Below are 15,261 nucleotides of genomic sequence, written 5' to 3' on the forward strand. Positions count from 1 at the left end.
CGGCCACGGACGCTCAATAGGCACTAAACTCTAGCCACAAATAAAGCAGAGAACAGATGCTATGCAATTTTCAATACTACATTGAAATTTACAAATTAGTGAACACATTTAATGAACACTATATTTGCGAGTTAGGTTTTAAAAAAAAGAATATTCGTAATTATACACTAAGCTGATCGCTAGTGTAATAACAACTATTTATCGATCGCTCTCAAACCTTTCAAACCGGTTTTTCTCGACATCGAGACAGCTTTGTGAAAAATTTCTATGTTCGAATCACGACTGAAAAAACTTCAAATTGATATGTCGCTCGAACAATTCCAATGATTTTTTGTGTTACCTTTCTTTAGTGGAAAACAAAAAACATAGCCAACAGACAAATCGAAAAGAGTCAATGAACGCAAGTAAACAGAAAAAAATCTCAACTTTCGAATTTCGGAGAAAACATGATGACCTCAAAGCTTTTTGAAATTCTAGAACAAACTTATGATTGTCATTTTTTTAAATAAAATTTGCCCACTTTGAGAAAATTGGATCATAGGTAGTTTTTTTATTTCGCCTATTTGTATTTCGAGAGTTTGAATGACTTCCGTTTTCTAAAAAAGAAGTCGTCGTTTGTAACCTTTATTTTTGCTGTTCGATAATGGATTTTGGCTTCCTTTTACAGAGGCGAAACTGCGCTTCGAAAACACTAGCAAGAACACGACCAAAAACAGCTTTATCAAAAAAAAGAAAAAGTAAAAATAAGCCTCGAATTAGCAAAAACTCGGCTACGTTTAGGATTCGACCCTGCGACCCACTGCAATCAAGAGATTTTGAGTCTCACGCACTATCCCCTCAGCCACTCAAGTTTAACAACCGACAAACACTAGTCACGAATAAAGCAGCTACACATGCTAACAAATTGCCATAAGTTGCACCAAATACAAATAGACTCAATTTTGCAACAAACAATTTGGAATATAACTAACTGAAAGCATCCACACTAACTTTGCATGAAACAAATCGCAAAGCATAAAGCCACAGTATGTATAAATTATGGATTTCAAAAAAATTGCGAGAAAAATTGAGTTATCAAATTTCTGAAATCGAGTTTCCATTATTGTGATGCTGTTTGCAACAAATAGCTTTTTTCGGTTCATTTGATGATTTAAAAATGCATCAATGGTGTTAATTTATTACTATTCGAATGTCCAAGCACTTGCTATCAAAAAGCTGTAAAGGAGCCCCACCATTATTGGGGTTCCGCTCCATAAAAGTACCGCAACAATATTTGCGACTTAGATTGGAAAAAAGATGGTTCGTACTAATACACTAGCTTCGCAAGGCTTAACACAGGAACTGGACTGAACTTAAAAAACAAAAGCAATTTTCTGAACTTTTCCTGAAAAACGAAAAAAAATCACAAGGACCTATATTAGAGTCTGAACAGCGTTAATCGACTGTTAAAAAACTACATTCTCAATTTTCAATGGTGGTAACAACTATCTCAAACAAAACGTGTTCAATAGAAGAATAAACTGTAATCAAAATAGGTGGACCAAGATGAATAATTATAGTAGTGCTAATTGTAGTAAGCCTGCTTTGCATTAGATCCAAATTCAAAGGTCAACAAAGTTCCTTTTCACATTCAGTGGTTGGAACCATAAGTATTTTTAGCTCTCTAGATCAACCAAACTAAATTCGACTGGTACTAAAAAGCGAAACACACTTAGTGCAAGTTAAAGCTATGGATGAATCACGGCATATATATAATATCGATGTAATTGGTACATCCAACAACAGAGGTCATTTATTTGATATCGATCATCCGGGTAAAGAAGGAGATGCGTTTGTTAGTAAGGCTATATTCACTCACAAATTAAAAGCTACAGATATGCGAACTCAGATTTTTTAATACCCTTATTACGAAAAGAACTATAAAGAAAAACTTCATTTAGATAAGGATTTTCAGATGTTCTCATCCCCGATGTTCTATTGGTCTAAACTTTCGAGCTGTTCGTGTGACAATTGGCTGTAAAAAAAAGCTGTCTGCCTTGGTGAAAATAATCGGGAAAAAAACTTTTTCATTGCATTCAAGTACTCACCAGTCTCAGAAATCAAGAAGGTTCATCCTTTATATTATTCGCATTAACCAAGTAAAGGCGCTTTTTACCAAAAGCGCAAAAACTCAGGCTCCTAATTTTCAATTTTTAAAATTCCAGGAAAGCTGCGGAGTTTATTTCTAAAATCTCCTTGGGCTCTTTACCCGGGATATAACATATTAGAAATCTGCAAAACTTCTCAATAACAGAAGAGATTAAATCACCGCAGTAAACTAGTGAATATTAAACTCAAGTTGTGTAGCAGTATTAACTTTTTTTTCGAAATCTACACTATTTTCTCACCAATGCGAAACATTTTTAATAAACTGAACTAAAACAACAGCCACATAACTTGAAATATAATTATGAGGAAATCATCATATGACATTAGCGATATTCGAGTCAAGAGTTCGAGGCTTCGTTTAATCGAAAGAATAAAACATGAAATTTAGGTCGAATGAAATGACTGCTAAACTAAATTATGGTTTGCAATAAAAGAGTCTTGCTGGCGTACAATTCAAGAATCAACCGAACAAATTGAGCATACGGAAACAACATGAGCTATAGAAAAATAAAAAGGCTTTCTAAACGAACTTAAAACATTAAAAATTTGTCAAAACAGGGGCGCAATTGATGTGGTTTTAACATCACGTTAGGATTGTGTAATTCAGCTAAGCAAGTAACCATTCAGTTGTCTTAACAAGTTGAATTTTGGGCATCCGGTGGTGTTTTGGGCTCAGCCGATTGGTCTCCCCCGCTTTCGGCCTGTTCCGATTCCAAAACAAGACTGGCCAATTCGGCTGTGACTTGTGCTTCATTCTCGTTGGCTAAGACTTCTGAAGGTTCCGGTTGTCCTATGCCAGTGCAGTTAGTATCTCCAGTAACATTCATTTCGGCTGGCGTCTCAATTTCATTATTTTCTTTTTCATCTACCTTGTTGGGACTTGCAGCAGTTGAGTCGTCCATGAAAACTTCGTCCTCCGCGTTGCTTTCGCTCGACTCGATCACTTCACATGATAGAACTGTGACGTCATCGCTTAAATCGTTTTTTGTTGCAGCTTCTTCGTCTTTCACTTTTACTGAGTCGTTCGACTGGTTGATTTCATCTAGAACTGACCGCAGATGTCTGCCGATGTTTGAACCTGAGGAGTTTTGAGCGAGGACATCTGTTGACGAGTTTGAGCAGCTGTCGACGTCTGATGACGATTCGAGATCCTGAGTTGAGTTTGCATTCTGACTGTCTTCGGCTTGCGACGACGATACTACAAAGGTTGAGTTAGACGCCGTTGCTGTGTTGTTCAAAGTTGATTCGAAATCTTCCGAGGTGTTGAGCGATGAGTTGGGGAAAAGCGTAGAGTTTTGTGCACAGAAAGAGCGCACATCTCGATCTGAATCCTGGGCTAAAATGCGCACGACATTATCAATGCTGAGCTGAGATTCGGTAGGCGTGTATATCGTGAACTCAGGTCTCGTTTCATAAAGCGAGTTTAGAGTCCGACTAAGGGCAATTCTGATATTCACTACTGAGTCGGCATGCAGAGCCAGTAGACCAGGGAGGTAGTCTCGACTGAACATGGCCACATCGATGCTCGGTTGAACCATTGCAACTTCGCACATTTGGACGAAAGTGAGTCGGCCGAAAAACATGCTACATTTCGCAAATCTGTCCAGCAACAACCCTTTGAACTGATTCGCAATTTCAAATGCCCTTTCGCGGTTGAATTTAGCAATGATAGTTGCCACTAAAAAGAACGAACATTGTCGCACTTGAGCTATTCTGTCTGAGCACAGCGATATAGTCAAAGGCACTACATAGCGTTTAACACTCTCGCTTGAGTAGAGATCACACAACTGGTTCAACTGGAAGGCCAGGTCTTCTCTGAATCTCCAGTTGCGCACGTTGTCTGGCTTTATAAACCCTGAAAGTCTACCTAGATACACCTCGCGATGCTGACCGGCCGGTAATAGGCGGATAAAATCTGAGAAGTGTTTCAGGATTCCCGATTTGACATCGTCCAAGTCGTTTAGAAAGGAGTCGAACACCTGAACGAGGTCGTTCATCATGACCTCAGGGCCCAACATCAGCGCCATCACATGCAGCGAAAAGGCTAGACTACGCCGTACCTAAAACACTCCTTTGATGAGTCAATAGTTTTCGGTCTCGTTAATTTAGGCTGAAAAAACTGAAAAACAATCACCCCATACTGACTTTTGAAACAACATCTTTAGTTATTAAAAAACTAAGTCTTATTAAAAATATCTAGTAAATTTTCCCAAATTTTAACTACGAAACTTGCCTTCGGTTCGAGGCATCAAATTATCAAGCCAAACTTGGTTACACGTTATTAATTTCCGCGGAGATACTTAGTAGCAAAACTCAGTTTATACGCCTCTTTACCTTCCAAGACATGTCTTTAGCCAGCGCAGCATAAGCAGCTCTCAAACAGGCCCAGTTCTCTCGGCCCAGAGTGAAAGCAATAGCCGGGATCGAGTAAGCGCAATGTCTAGCCAGCTCCGGATCTACAGTTTGGGCAATCTTCTGGTCGCACATAGACACAAACTGGAACAGTATTTGAGGTGGGACTACTTTCTGTCTGTTGATCTGCTCGATTGCAGCCGCGTCTAGTCCTCCAACTGACTCTTCGTCTGCTGTTAGTTCGTCATCGTCGTCTACCATTTCGTCCCCGACTGAACTGGGTGCGGCCACTCGGGTTGTGTAGATGGAGTCTAAGTCGTCCGACTGCCCTTTGGGTTCTGCCGAGTTTCCACCACTCTGTGTCATGAGTTTCTTTCCCCCCATGGCGCTCGTGTTCGCGTTCTCAAATGGCATGGAGGCGTATCCTGACTCCCGAGTCCCGCTTTCATTCGAGTAGTTCTTCACTTCGTCTGGACTCGTCATGTGCAGGTCGTTGTCGTCCGTGGATGTATTTGAATCCTGGAAACAACTCACAGCTTATCAATTCACTCAGCAGGAGAACAGCATATGCTCATAGTTAAGGCGTGCTAATTAATAACAAGACTGCTCGTATATCAAGGCGAAGCCCTGAATGTTCCGACTGCACTTAAGGCCAATTAAAAATTTTTTTTTGGTTGAATATTTGACAAAAAATTTGAAAAAATATATTTTTTTTATTTTCTTCATTTCATCGCCCCACACGCTATGTTAAATAATAAGGGTGTGTTACGCTTCTCGTATTGCCTGCGATAATGGAATAGAATTAAACTGTTGGCCTCAAAACAAAATTGGAACACATTAATTCGATCCTAACGCGTGTTATAAGTATGCAATATAACGCACTTCAATGATCGTCATTGGCCAAATTAGCAATTTTCAAATCCCCATAACTTTACAAAAAAACACAGGTGAAATATCTTTTTGAATTTGAGCTCAAGACAACAATATTTGGCAGATGGTATAAAAAATTTCCGTCAAAAACGCTTGGTTAACAAGTCGAAATTGGTTGAATAAAAACCACACCAAGGATAAATATTCCGCACTTTTGTCGAAAGTCGCAACAAATAGCTCGTAATTCGAAGGTAAAGGTACCAAACATTGTAGAAGAAGCGGAGCATCGCAATACTTGCGATACATAAAAGATAGCATTGCAAGCAAGAGGATACAAAAAGACGGAGGCCGCTTTGACGACTAAGTTGAAAAAATATATATTTGAAAGAAAAACGTCTACAAAATTTTATCAATCGCAATTGATATTCAAAAAATAATAATTCAATAAGAATTCGGAGCCAATTATCGGGCGGTAACTATGCCGACAATTCTTGGGTAGACGCGCTGTAACGTTTTGAATCTCGGCATTAGTACGTACCGCCCCTCCGTATGCACAAAAGCATAAAAAATCTATTTTAAGGTTTTACATGACTCATTATAAGGTAACCAATCCGATGTATAACTTATGCCGAAACCACTTAAGGGAAAAATAGAAAGTTAGAAAGTTATATTAACTAATTACAAAGTAACTTTCGGTTACCGAAAAAATTGCTTGCATCATATGAAAAGGCAACGCTTTGTAAAGTTAGCCGACAAAAAATGAATGATTGTCTGGCAGCTGAATGATTGTCTTGCATTGAATTTTTTCAAGAAAAAACAATAATTCAAGTAAAAGCAGCAAGGAGCATAACGTTTTATTTCAACTACTAGCTCAGGACTCGTACATAGGGGGCTTCAAGCAGTTTGTTGAACCAGGAAAATGTTTCCTTAAATATATAAAACAAAACAACCAAATTAAAATCAACCGTACAAATTAGACGCCGGTCATCAACAAAATTTTCTATTTCATGAATTGAATGATTTAAGAAATCAACTTTCAGTTTATTTTGTACAAAAATGAAACATTACTACCGGAATTCATTACCAAAATTACTACCGGAATTAAACTACCGGAATTCAGATCTTTGTATTTTGGACTCATAAAAAACGCTTACCTATGCATATCACTTGCTGCCGTCAATTTTTCAATCTAGCACAATAAATTAAAACCATGAAAACGTCACTTATCGGAACCAAAAACAGTTCGAGCAGTCATAGTTAGAAAACGTTTTTTTTTAAAGAAAACGTCATTCATCGCAACTACAGAAATTGAGCAGATAATATTGGAGAACGGACTTGCAACCTGAGACATTACTCTGACAGCGCCCATAGAGTGAAGAAATTCAAATTTTGAACGTTTTCAGGTTGCACTACTCTGACAGCGCCCATAGAGTGAAGAAATTCAAATTTTGAACGTTTTAAAAATTATATATAAAAATTACATCACGAAAACTAAAAGAATTCGCGCTGCCATGTTTCGATACCACATTTGCAACCCCTCAAAGTATCCCCACTATAATTTTGAATTTTGTGAAAAAAGAAACCTAAACAATTTTTTAAAGTTTGTGTGATGAAAAGTCAAAACTATCAGGTTAGGGCATTCGAGCTCTCACAGGTGAACGTTGTAGACCAATGAGGACCTTGGAAATTTGCATTCAATTGCAAGTTGAAATGGGTTGCGAATTTTAAACTTTGTTAAAAACTTTTATATCTAAATTTTTCCAGCTTAATTAAATACACAGAGGCGAAGAGGAGCTTCACACTACTTGCGATACAACACAAAAAAAACAAGTAGAAAAAATGTAAAATGTTGAAAAAAAAACAACGAACCAAAAATTATTTTGTTTTTCTCGATAAAACTAAAACACAATTAGAATCTAAGCTAAAGTTGGAGGTTTGTGTTTGATATTTCTATCAAAATATAACACTGATGCGAGACCAAAAGCGTAATTTCAAAAATTAGGTTTTGCCCGAAACCTTAGTTGTTTCTCTACTAAAATAAACGAGAAGATGGAAAAACTTTGAAGAGGGAAGAGATATTGATACTTTTCCAAGAAGATAACATTTCTCCTACAAAGTCGCCGCTTTTGCAGGAAAAATTATCGCAACCAATTCTTTCGATTGAAGTTTTCATCTCAGATTGAGAGGGTAGTTTAAGGAAAACCAAAATATTTCCAAAACACCTCAAAAGTTCAAAAACTTTTCAAAATCCATAATTTTTTTCTGAAAAATAAGGTCGGAGAAAATTCGCCAAGCTGGGTTTCTCGATTGAAAAATTAACCAGATAACTGACTTGGTATTTTTCAATATAAGTATCAAAAAATATTCAAAGTTTCAAAACATTGTGTGATGGCTCTATTTTTAATTTATTTCCTTGGAATATTGGACAATGCTTTACTATAAAATTCAATCTTTCGATGGCGAGCTTTTACTTTACTTCGGAGCAGGGCCGACAGTATCTGATCTCACTCTTAGATAGTAAAAATAGTTAGTTATTTTAATACTGGATTTCGTCTTACTGTTCGTCAGGTTTCAATCTCATCGCTCTCTTTGTTATAATTTTTACACTGGTTTCTTTTCAATAGTTCAAATATAATCATATCTACTTGCGCCGGCACGCGCCAGATGAAAGACAATAACAAATTTAGCGGCACTTAATAAGGCAAGAGTTTACAGTATTTTATACGGCAAGTTATAACTGGGGCAGGATGGAGTAATTATGTTCTCAGATAGGTAAACAGATAAATACTTTTTCCGGTTTATGAGTGGTTTTAGCAAATACAAGAATTGTTTGTGGTGTTTCGTGTTTGAGCAAGTGATTTTACATTCTTATGATGATATACATGTTCAAGCTCCATATATGGTAAAAAGGAAATATGGATGATTATAGCACTCTTAATATAACGGACTTTTCTAGGACGTTACACAACCGTTCTTTGATAAAATTTATGTATATAAATTTAAATGTGGCTACTAGTTTTTTTTTTAAAAGTTTTTAAGGTGCCACCCTTAAGTTGTCGATTGTGTTGTTGCGTTGTTCACCGGTGATTGTTGTTGCTGGAGGGTCTGAACTGGGATTTTTGAGGAGACCGAAAGTAGATTGGGTTTTGGTCTGTTTGTTGTGTTTCATGCGGGATTTCACGGGCATGTACTGAATGCCGTGACTGCGATTGGAGACTTCTGCGGGATGAACTGAGGGATTGGGTTTGTATAGCGTCTCTTTGGCTTTCCTCTTGTATCAGATGCTTGTGGTGTTCATCCACAAGGTTCTCGATTTTGTTTAACCGAAGGAGTATGTCTTGTATTATTTTTTCATCCGTTGTAGAGTCCTTAATGAAAGTTATCTTCCTTTTGAGCTTATGATCCATCGATTGTACCAGTGGGAATTGGTCCTTAGTTACTGACATAACTTGTTTTACTGGAATTTTTGCATCGGTCGATTTCATAAATTTTGGCGTTAAGTTTCGAATAAAATTGAATTTATGATAAAGGTACATGACTAGGATGTGTAAAAGGAGATTTCCGATAAAAACAAAGATTGTGAGGGACAAAGAGACTTTTATAGGGACGTAGGAATCGAGTTTATCAATTAATGTTGGTTTCAAAAGTTGCATTTTGTGGACTAAGGGTTTAGCAATATTGTCATAATCGTTTTGTTGAAGATTATCTACTGACATCATTGTCAACTCTAGTTTCATTTGCTGAAATAGGGCAATATTTGCGTCTGCTTTAGACTTGTAATAGGGTAATTGGTCTAGCTCGGGGACCGTTGAAATAAGCTTCTGAAGAGGGTCGTCTAATTTGACGTCAATTTGTACTGCTGGAATTTTTGCGCAGCTTGACAGGTCTGACCGTATTTTAATATGTTTGCTTATAAGTTGCTCTCCATTTAAAATGTCTTGCGCTCGTTATTAACCAAATTCCAAACCCGAGGTTGGTCGCTTTTTCCGGGATGGGTAGTAGGATTTTTCTGGTTTCACATACAGCTAAGGCAACTATCGGTTCCTGGTAGTAAAGTGTCGCAAGACATGAGGATTGTGCTAAGTGTGTTTCCATTGTTTCATGGCAAATTCTGTATGTTGATGATCCAATGCAGTTGTCCAATTGTTTTTGCGTAAGAGTTGTCGTTTCCATTGAATCCTGTGAAATTGCTAGGTATGGGCCTTCGATGGCCCATTCTAAAGCTTCAGAGGGATCGTGTTGTGGCATTGGTACTAAATGTGCACTGTAAACTGTAAAGATTGTTGTTCTTGATGATAGAGGTATCGCCAATGTCAGAAGTAATCCTTGTTTTACTGTTGAAATTTCTGTTAGTAATTTCGCATCGTAATAGGACATTAGATCTTGCATTGGAATTGCCAATGACAGTTTATCCGTGGAGTATTTTTGTGCATCATGTACTGAGTCGAGTACATCATTTAAAGATTCTCGTGGAACTAGGGACATTGGAAGTCTTTTGTCTAGTAGAATTGGGATTGAGTTGAGCAAATTTATGCTATAGGCGTATAAAGCTGAACGGTAACTTTTGACGTCTGCATACAAAACGTTCAACAATGAAGCGGCTGTGTCGAAATTGAAATTTAGCTGTTGGTGCGAAAACAGCATTTGAGTACAATCTCGTAAAACATGAAAGTTGTTTTGAAAGATTTCAAATTGCTGCTGTACAATTTTCCAATTTTTGTTCTGGTTTTCTTGCATTTCCTTTTGGATTTTCGCTATTTCGGCTATTTCGTTGGAAATCAAGAAGAATTTCTCGTTGCTGGCTTGTTCAATTTCTAAAACGTACTCTGTAAGTTGGCTAGCGTATTGGCTTAGTCGGTCAATGTTCTCTGCATTTTTCTGTCCAGTGTTTTGGCAATTACCGAAAACTCCAAGAAATCCACAGTCACTTGATCCTCCCATTGATATTCCAAGGGATCCGAACAGCGCTATTCCTGCTACAGCAGCGGCTGCTACTACAGGTGCACCGCGTTTTTCACGATTTTGGATTCCTTGTGAATTTTGTTGTTTGTTTTGATTTTCTTCCTCGTTTTCATAGTTCGATAGAAATTTTGCTGTTACGTTGCGCATGTGTTCAACTTCCTGCTGTGCTGCATTTGTTTCGTTTTGTATTTTAGCCAGCATCCAATTCAAGTTGAAGGGTTTGTGCGAGGAATTGAAAGGTTGCGAAAAATCTAGTGGACATTCGGCCGAAGGCTGACTCCACATTTCTGCTAATTTTGCTAACATTGTTTCTACTTGTTTCTGCATCGTGAAATTGTATTTCGGGAATGGCACAAGAAATTGAACGTTAACAAATTTTTCCGCAAGTAATATTTGGGATTCTTTGTGGAATAAAATTCCTCTTGTAAGCGCTTCATATTCTGAAGAAAATTTATCGCAATTTTTTTTTTTTCGCAAATTCAGTTCAAGACGTCGTAGCTTCGAAAGGAGACAGAATTGGGAGATTCCATCCTATACAAAATGTTACCAACATTCATACAAACGTTTTAAACTAATGTTGGACCGGTTCTGACGCCTACTTCTGAAACGGGCGGTTTTTAAAGAATTTTGCGTTTTCAGTGCATTTTGATTTTTCCGCTTTTCTTCAAGTTTTTGGTGTGTTAGCACCAAACCAAGGTTATTTTTAATGCTTTAATCCAGTTTAAAAAACAGGTATTGGGTAGTATCCAGGCTAATTTATAGACCAATTGTACCAGTGGGTGTTGAACTCTTGTGTTTTGCGCAAATCTAGGGCTGAAATTTGAGATTTGTGTAAAACTTTTGTCGGCAGGGAGGTCACTTTGCTGTTGTACTGGATCGTTCTAAAGGTCATAATTTCGTTGAAGGGACTATTGTCGAGTTTGTCAAAAGTTAAATAAGTTGATTTTGATATTAAGTGGTCCGAAAATTTCGTAAAGTTGTCGCATAACGGTTGATTTTTCGAGTTGATTGTTTGCAAACTCCAGTTTTGGCATGCTTATCGCTCGTATGTTGTATTGCTGAACTACGTGTCTGAGGGTAGTGAGAGCTACTTGGAGGGCATAATACGATGGGTGATCGCTTTCCTGCTCCTTTGTAACCAAATTAAAGATATAACGATTTCTGTAGGGGTCAAAGTACGGGATTACTGTTCCGACTGGGAATTTGGGCTGGTTTTTTCCATTTTTTCGCATAGAGGGGTACATATTAGCAACCATTTTTGCTAGTCCCGTGTTCATCGTCAAATCAGAAGACACGCAGTTCACTATTGGGTGGCATGAGTGGAGAATATTGCCTTTAAGTTTAACAAACTGCGCTGGTATTTGTCGTTGAATTAAGTTTAAGTTTCCTGATCTTTTTGTGTTTTTCTGATTTGTTCGGCTTCGTGTAGATCTGGCTACTGGTTCTGGGGTCGTTTGCTGATGTCGTTGAATGCTAGCTCGTACCTGATCAAGTTTTGTTTCTCTTGATGGTGTTGGGTTGCGTAGTGCTCTCTGTGACGATTCGTGAATAATTTTTCGTTTTTCTTCACTTGTTAAGATTGCAGGCTGAGAAGGCGATGGTGGGAGATTTGGTTTCCGAAAACGTTCTCCATAGCGAGCTGCTGGTTGCCACTTTTCGTATGTTCTGATTCTCCTTTTCTGAGCAAAGTTGACCGATTTATCATAAGAGGTGGTACTTGTACATGGTTGCTCATAAGGAGATTCGGGATCATTTTCTGGGGGTTGCTCGGTTTCAGGCTCGGATTGAGGGCTATCTGGGATGTTGAATGGCAGTGGGGGTTCTGCTTTGTCCGAATTTTCTAAATCACTTGATCGGGCTGAGCTGTTTGAAGAACTTGGAGGGGAAGGTGCAATATTGACTGGAGGGCGAACTATTGGTCTTGGTGGTAAAGTTGGTACTGGTGGTGGAACTGGATGGGGTGGGTGTGCAATTGGGACTCTGGGTACTGCTATGGGTACTGATAATCGTATTTGGGCTGGTGCGGCTTCTTGTTGTTGAGAAAATGCGGCATTTTGGTCTTGTTCGAGTAAATTTGGGATGAATTCATCAAACAAATCGGGTTCATTTCTAGTTGTTCTCCGTGATGGGTCGGCTTCAAAATTATCTGGGTTGATCGTGTCTAGGTCATCTGGAGGGCTGTTTAAACTGATGGGTCGTAGTCTAATTCTGTGTACACTGTGTATAATTTGTTCCAACTTTTCGGATGATATAATTTGAATTTGTCAGGACTTGCTCAACTCTATAAAGTGGTAGCCAAGTTTGAACTGATTTCTGGGTGAAGTCACTTTGTGTTGTTAATTTGGCATTCAGGAGCAAGCAATGTGAATGTTTTTGAAGTGGTTGGGCTATAGACTTGTAGTCGTAATAACTCCGATATCGTTGATATGAATCAAGTAGTCTTTGCTTATTTTCGCCAAACTTTTGTAACATTGCGTCTTGTAATGCCAGAACGTAATCTGAATTTGCTTCACAGGCTTCAATTCCTTTCCTGGAGAATCGTTAGTCGATTGGTTTTACTGGTTCTCTTCCGTGAAACAGAGTAGATGGGCAACAGTTGATTGAAGAGTGGTATGACGTGTTATGGATGAAAGTTGCTAAAGGAACATACTTGTGCCAATCATTCCATTGTTCGCTTGTGTTGAGCTTTAAAATCCTTTTCAAGGGTCCATGCGATCGTTCTACTGCACCGATTGTCTGTGGGTGTTTTAACGTTGCATGTTTTAACTTTATTTCCAGAAGTTTTGTCAATTCCGCCATTAATGAAGATGTGAAAGTTGTTCCTAAGTCAGTGAGAATTGTTGTTGGAAGGTAACTGTGGTGGAAGAAAATTTTCACCAATTCGCGAGCAACAGTGTCGGCACTACCGTTTGTTAGTGGTACTGCGAAAAGGTACTTGGTGAACACATCAATTCCGCTAAGAACGTATTTGAAAACTGGTCCGTTTTGATGAACTAAGTCGATTTGCATCATGTCTCCTGGGTATGATTGTAATGAAGATACTGGTTGTAGTGGCGGTCTTAATTGCTTGTTCGTTGATTGTTTCAACTGGAGGCAAGTAAGGCAGTTTTTGATGAAATTGATGAAATGTTCCGTGAATCCTGGGTAATAGAATCGCTTTCTGAATTCTTGTATTGTTCTTAGAATTCCAAGATGTCCGCCTGTTGGTGAGTTATGTAATCTATATATCACTTCCTTCCACAAATGTTTAGGCAAGCAGTATTGTTGGTACAAAATTTTTCCCGTGTCATCGTAAAATAGTCTGTATAAAACATCATTTTCAAGCTGTAGTCTGTCGAATTGTTTTGCAAATTTTTTTTGTCGTGTCGAAGCATATTTTAAGTCCGCAGGTAGTCCATGATTTTTCCATTCAATTGTTTTTGAAATGTCCTCATCACGGGCTTGTTCATTTTTGAGGTTCAGACTGTCCTGTTTATTTAACAAATCGTTTAAAAAATCTTCTGGACTCGGTAATTGAACTTGGTTGATTTCATTCCGTTTAATCCTCCAAAAGTGCTGTATTCCTTCTTCGTTCTGCTTTATGCGTTCCAAATAGGCTTCGTACAATCCCAGGCTTTGTAGTTGAGAGATCATTTCTTGATTTTCCGTTTCAGGGCTCGAAAACTCGTCAAAAACATTTATATTCGTTATCATTACATCTGGTGATTTTGCTTCACTTTCAACTTGTATTTCTTTGACTGGAATCTGATTCATATGCCTCAAAGTCAAGCTAGCGCATTTTTCAGTTTGAACTCGTGACAAAAAATCAGCTGCGTAATTCGCTTTTCCCGGTATATGCGCTATAACTATGTTGAAAGACATTACTCGATCCAAGAAGTTCCAGATTGAAGGCGGAATGGTTTTTGCTTGAAAGAAGTGCGTAAGGCTGATGTTATCTGTTAGCACGATAACTGGCTGGGTTGAGGACCATATATAATGTGCAAATTCGTCCAGAGCGTAGTATAACGCAAGAAATTCTTTATAATACGTTGAGAATTTCAGCTGCGCGGTATTAAATAATTGTGATCCAAAGGCTACTGGGGCATAGACTTTCTTATCTTTATTCTTGGTTCCTTTTACGTAATCTTCAACCATGAGTACAAATCCGGCGCCGTAGTAGCTGGCATCGCATAGAAGAACATATTGTACGTCCGGTTTTGGTAATCTTAGCGTCATTTCGGTTGCGTCAAGCAGATCTTTTTGCAATGTTTCCAAGGCTTTATATTGTTCTTCCGTATTTTCGAATTCAGCACCTTTTCTGAGAAGCTGATAGAAAGGTAGCAGTTTTTCGTTCAAATTCGGTATAAAGTTGCGGAAGAATTGCACAAAACCAATTAATCTTTTTGTTTGCTTCGTAGTTTTAGGTATTGATATTTTCTTCAGGAATTTTTCGATTTTTTCCGATTGTGGCGATATTCCTTCTTTTGTTATTGTGTTTCCAAGAAATTTGATCGAGTTAGCTGCTATTTCGCACTTTTCTGGTGACAATTTTAAGCCTGACTTTCGTACGCACTCGAATATTTTTCTTAGAGAAGGAATCAATTCGTTGAAGTTTCCGACTGCGCTTCCGATATCATCCATGAATTGTGTACATATTCCGGCTGCTAAACAAGGGTCCAGGTAGTGGCGGACGAAAGCACTGAATCCAGTGACTGATTTGCTGAGTCCTTGTGCCAAACATTTGTAGGCATATGTTCTTGAGGCAAAATTGAAAGCTAAAAGTTGAACTGAGGTCTCATCTGCCATTTGAACACAATGGTAGGCTTGCGAGCAATCAAGTTTGGTGAAGAGCGATTTACCAGCAAAGTGGCTCGTTGCATCTGCCATATTTGAAATGGGAAAATTCGCATTCTGGTAATCTGTCTTCAGAAGGTGGTTAATTCGTCTCAA

The 15,261-nt window shown here is 38.3% G+C and overlaps 1 protein-coding gene across 1 annotated transcript; it reads right to left on the reverse strand.

Annotated features, from left to right (window-relative positions):
• Positions 1–1,503: 1,503 nt before the first annotated feature.
• On the reverse strand, positions 1,504–10,617 carry LOC134846791 (uncharacterized). The gene is made up of 4 exons (XM_063864182.1): positions 10,272–10,617; positions 9,085–9,110; positions 4,483–5,019; positions 1,504–4,208 (listed from the first exon to the last, which is right to left on the reverse strand). Exons 1-4 carry the CDS (start codon positions 10,615–10,617, stop codon positions 2,781–2,783), a joined length of 2,337 nt encoding a protein of 778 aa, XP_063720252.1. The 3' UTR covers positions 1,504–2,780.
• Positions 10,618–15,261: the final 4,644 nt, after the last annotated feature.

The sequence above is a fragment of the Symsagittifera roscoffensis genome, chromosome 5 (assembly GCF_963678635.1).
Source record: "Symsagittifera roscoffensis chromosome 5, txSymRosc1.1, whole genome shotgun sequence".
NCBI lineage: Eukaryota > Metazoa > Xenacoelomorpha > Acoela > Convolutidae > Symsagittifera > Symsagittifera roscoffensis.

What these genes read in the sequence shown, in the direction of transcription:
- LOC134846791 (XM_063864182.1), bottom strand. Translation starts at nt 10,617, where the DNA reads ATGTGGAGTCAGCCTTCGGCCGAATGTCCACTAGATTTTTCGCAACCT. An exon ending in TGGATTTCTTGGAGTTTTCG is followed by an intron (nt 9,111 to 10,271) that starts GTAATTGCCAAA and finishes GCCCTATTTCAG; the next exon opens with CAAATGAAACTAGAGTTGAC. An exon ending in CTAAAGACATGTCTTGGAAG is followed by an intron (nt 4,209 to 4,482) that starts GTAAAGAGGCGT and finishes GGAGTGTTTTAG; the next exon opens with GTACGGCGTAGTCTAGCCTT.